This window comes from Mizuhopecten yessoensis, unplaced genomic scaffold (assembly GCF_002113885.1).
Source record: "Mizuhopecten yessoensis strain PY_sf001 unplaced genomic scaffold, ASM211388v2 scaffold2041, whole genome shotgun sequence".
NCBI classification, from domain to species: Eukaryota; Metazoa; Mollusca; class Bivalvia; order Pectinida; family Pectinidae; genus Mizuhopecten; species Mizuhopecten yessoensis.
In genome coordinates, this window is record NW_018404348.1 from 248,586 (window position 1) to 253,009 (window position 4,424).

General features: G+C 39.2%; 1 protein-coding gene across 1 annotated transcript; it reads right to left on the reverse strand.

Moving 5' to 3' along the window:
• Window positions 1-337: 337 nt before the first annotated feature.
• LOC110444378 lies at window positions 338-4,332 on the reverse strand. The gene has a single exon (XM_021488764.1). The coding sequence runs from the start codon at window positions 4,314-4,316 to the stop codon at window positions 2,145-2,147; it is 2,172 nt and encodes a 723-aa protein (XP_021344439.1). The 5' UTR covers window positions 4,317-4,332; the 3' UTR covers window positions 338-2,144.
• Window positions 4,333-4,424: the final 92 nt, after the last annotated feature.

Below are 4,424 nucleotides of genomic sequence, written 5' to 3' on the forward strand. Positions count from 1 at the left end.
TATTCAATTATAGCCTTTGGCTGAGGTCGATACCTGGATTTATCGACCCGAGAAAAGATATATTGACCGAGGACGCAGTCCGAGGTTTATAAATCTTTTCTCGGGTCAATAAATCCAGGTATTAACCGGAGTTAAAGGCTTCAATTGTTTTATTATTTTACAAAACAGTAATGTTTGCAAACTAAAAAAAACACACAACAAAAAAGCTTCGGGAGTGGGACGGTGTATTGTTTGGAGACACGTCATAATTCTATTTTTAGAAACACCCAGTCCTTCAACAAAAATCACGCGCTCCAAGTCAATATCGTTTTTTATCGGAGGACACGTGATGCACTCCTGGCCAATCACTTGTCGGGAATAATATGAAAAAATAATAACTCATATTATTTTATATTTGAGAATGCAAAAAAAATGGGGGCAAAGCAATAAAAGAAAATGAGTGAGAACAGAGAATGTGTAACTGAAATATACCTGTAATGTACTGTTAAAAAATTACAGTGATCTGTTTTAGGGGAAGTTTTCTCAATATAGTAAGGGTTGGACAAATAAGGATCAACACAAATTTAAAACTTCCATATATATATATATATTGTCAAAATTAATCTCTGAGGTGTAATATTAAAATTGCCTGATCTTTAATAAAGATAAAATAAAAACACATTAAAAATATCTTTAAATCACTGAGTAAGAACATGACACAACTTCAATCCTGTGGTAAAAACAGATATAACATTAAGTTTAAAATCTACATGTAAAATATTCCAATATTGAAGTAAACGTTTAGGCAAACAACACATCTTTGAGCATTACCAAAAGTATCACAAAAAAATCATTTTTCATCTACAATATGTCTAACAACCTATGTTGATATAAATACAAAATTAATGTAGTTTTAAGAAAGATACAATTGTATAGGTCAAAATAAGAAATAGGTATGTTGTATGTTTTTTCAGGTAACATGACTGAAAAAAGGGTAGGTCCGTAGGAATATATATAAAAAAAAATAGGGGTTGGGGGGTGGGGCTAGTTTAAGGAATTCTGGCCAATATCATTTATTTTTCATTATGTTTTATGGTCTTTAGATCATTATGTGGGATGTGATACCTGCCTATGAAATAGACATGTGTAATGAGAAAAAAAATATACTAGGGACCGTAAAAACTAGGGTCGGTCAGGGAACCTGAAACATACATAATTTGTTTGGCCTTAACAAAGAAAGTGTGGAGAACTTTTTTGTTACAGGTTTGTTTCATGATCACTAAACAATCTCCTGTTAAGTAATGTTGATAAGGCAGATATGTTTTTGTATAATAGGTTATCTAGGATCTCTACTGCATTGACCATTCAATGTCAGCTTTGACTTTTACCTAAAACCTGGTAAGAGGTAGGAGAAAAAAGCTAGTATGGTTGATATAAAATGTATGCTGTCCACTGTAGAACTTGGTGTACAAACTACACTGTAGAACTTGGTGTACAAACTCTACTGTAGAACTTGGTGTACAAACTCCAGTGTAGAACTTGGTGTACAAACTACACTGTAGAACTTGGTGTACAAACTCCAGTGTCAAACTTTGTGTACAGACTCCACTGGTGTACAAACTCCAGTGTAGAACTTGGTGTACAAACTCCAGTGTAGAACTTGGTGTACAAACTCCAGTGTAGAACTTGGTGTACAAACTCCACTATAGAACTTGGTATACACACTCCACTGTAGAACGTAGTGTACAAACTCCAGTGTAGAACTTAGTGTACAAACTCCAGTGTAGAACTTGGTGTACAAACTCCAGTGTAGAACTTGGTGTACAAACTCAACTGTAGAACTTGGTGTACACACTCCACTGCCTATGATAGAATATTGGTAGGTCCTCCATATGTAAATCTACTAAATTGCCACAAAGGAGTTATTTGACACTGAATACAACATCATCAACCAGATCTTTCCCGGAGGTCAGAAATGTTCGTTCCGGTGATGCTATTTATGAAAAATGATGTCATGATATGATGCTGATCGGCCGTGGCATCTTTTTTTTGTCTTTTATTTCTCTGTCTAAAAACTTTTCTCAGCTGAAGGCCAGAGTGACCCTACTCCATCACCCAATATTTATCTTAAACTAAGACTTCAATACTTTGACTGTTTACACTACCTACATATCCTGGTTAAATTTCTGGTGTACTTTATCACTTCCAAAGAAGGCTTCAAGTACTTTGACCACCACCAGTTTGGCTGAACTTGCAAAGTTCTCATGATTTTCAGACACAAACTTGACCATTGGCTCCAACTCGAAGTCCACAAAGGTCAGAGTTTGGTGTTCAAACTTGTCCTTCGGTCCACTGGTGAAGCGTGCCTTAATATTTTCTGCACTCAGGCGATGCTGCTCAGCTATCCTCTCATCTTTCAGGTCGACAAAGCCACACATGCCCCACTCATGGAAGTCAAACTTAAGGTATATTGTTGTCAGGCAAATGGCATCTAAATCTTTCCCAGTCAACTCCAGACCTATTTCCTCCATTAATCCCCTCACAGCTGTGCTCAGTAGATTGACATGTGTATCACCTCCACTTTTAATATAGTCTGGTTTGGAAACACTCTCTACTGCCCCACATGTAAAATTTCCTGGGCTTGACATGCCCTTTCTTCTTGCTCTCTGGGGAAATACAAACTTCTGAGGCTTGTCTGGACCCTCATTGGTCAGAATGGCAACATGGAGTCCAAATGAATTGCTGAAGTATGGATGGACATCCCCTTTGTAAGGGACTTCCGTATTTTTTTCTGTGGGAGAGAGTGACATCCAAATTTCTCGCATACTTCTATGATGGCAATAGTCAGACTCCTCAAAGAGCAGATCAATTGTTTGCTTTTCATCCTCTCCAGGTCTGGCTAACACCAAACCTTTCAGTGCAGTTGTAGGATTGTTATCTATCTCTCTCTTCTTAGCCATGTTTAGATATTTTTGAAGACAGTCCTGGTACAGAGCTAACTCATCATCCTGTGCCCATTGGTCAGGTATGTCTCGATATGGGGCATTTCTGGTTTCTATCTTACATATCAAGTCTTTGTGGTCATAGCCTGTTGGCCTCTTTCTGGTACCAGATTCAAAGTAGCCTTGTTTTGCATCACCTTCTTCTATGCAGGAATCTGCCACAAATATGTCAGTTTTCTCCATGAATCCACAGGAGAAAAACTCCACCTGTGTAGGATCAATCTGGTATGGATTCTTATCCACGGAGAAATATTCTGTCAACAGATCTTTGGCGCTCTTTCTTGCTTCCGGATCAAGTTGCACACATGTTTCAATAACTGTTCGTAGAGTCCCTTCCAGGGATTTTGGTAATTCCACAGGGTCACTGTCTGGCTCACTGTCAGGTGTTGATGAAGAAAGTCGTGAAGAGGATATATTGGCCAAAGCTTTCTTTCCAGTGAGTGTATAAGCCATCACCAATCCAAATGAATACATGTCTCCTCGTTGGTAATCCTCAATGAGGAATTCTTTCTCCTCATATCTGGCAAACTCTGGGGCTCCCCATCGAATATTTAAATAGTAAGAACTTCCACCTCGAAATCTTGATGATCCAGAAGGTCTGACATAGTCCATTTGCTTTGTGTCATTGTGGCTGTACCATGCCAGCCCGAAGTCTGCCACTTTCACCAAGATGCGGTTAGGCCCCACCTCTATGAGGATGTTGTCCGGCTTCAGGTCCCGATGTACCACGTCCAGAGAGTGGAGGTAGGCTAAAGCACTAGATATCTGCTTACCGACACTCCACGTCTGGCTCTCAGTTAGACCATGTCTCTCATGTGTTTCCAGATCCTTAATGTACTGGAACAAGTTCTTGGACATGAACTCCATCACCAGGAACATGTGTTGGTCCCCATCTAACACATTTCCATGTAGGTCCGGCAACAACTCTCTCATTTCATTCTCAGTCATATAACCCATGCCACGGTAAGCCACAATGTTGTCATGAGTTAGATAACGGAGCAGGTCAGATTCACGGAATTTAGTCTTAGCTTGTTCTTTAAGTGTTTTGACAGCCACCCTTGATCCATTCAATTTACACTCAAAGACCATTCCAAAATGGCCCTCACCAAGGAATTTCCTCTCATTCAAGCTACTTGGCGCCACGCAGGCGATGGAGGAAGATTTCTTTGAAAGTTGAAGCAAATCTTTCACGTGGTCATAGATCGTGTTAACAATGGATTTAACTTCCTTAACTGTTATGTCTAGTTTTTCGCTTATTCCCGAAAAACTTTTGAAAAGATTATCAATCGTTTGAAAGCATTCTTTCAGCTGTTCTGATCGTGTATCCGGATCCATGATAATCAACTTTTAAACTTCCTGATCAAAATGAAAGTAGTATTCGGAACATCTCGGATATTTCGGAACGCGTCGGCCGATTATACCGTTGCACATGGTAGGCTGAGG

Coding starts and splice junctions, on each gene's coding strand:
- LOC110444378 (XM_021488764.1), bottom strand. CDS start 4,316: ATGGATCCGGATACACGATCAGAACAGCTGAAAGAATGCTTTCAAACG.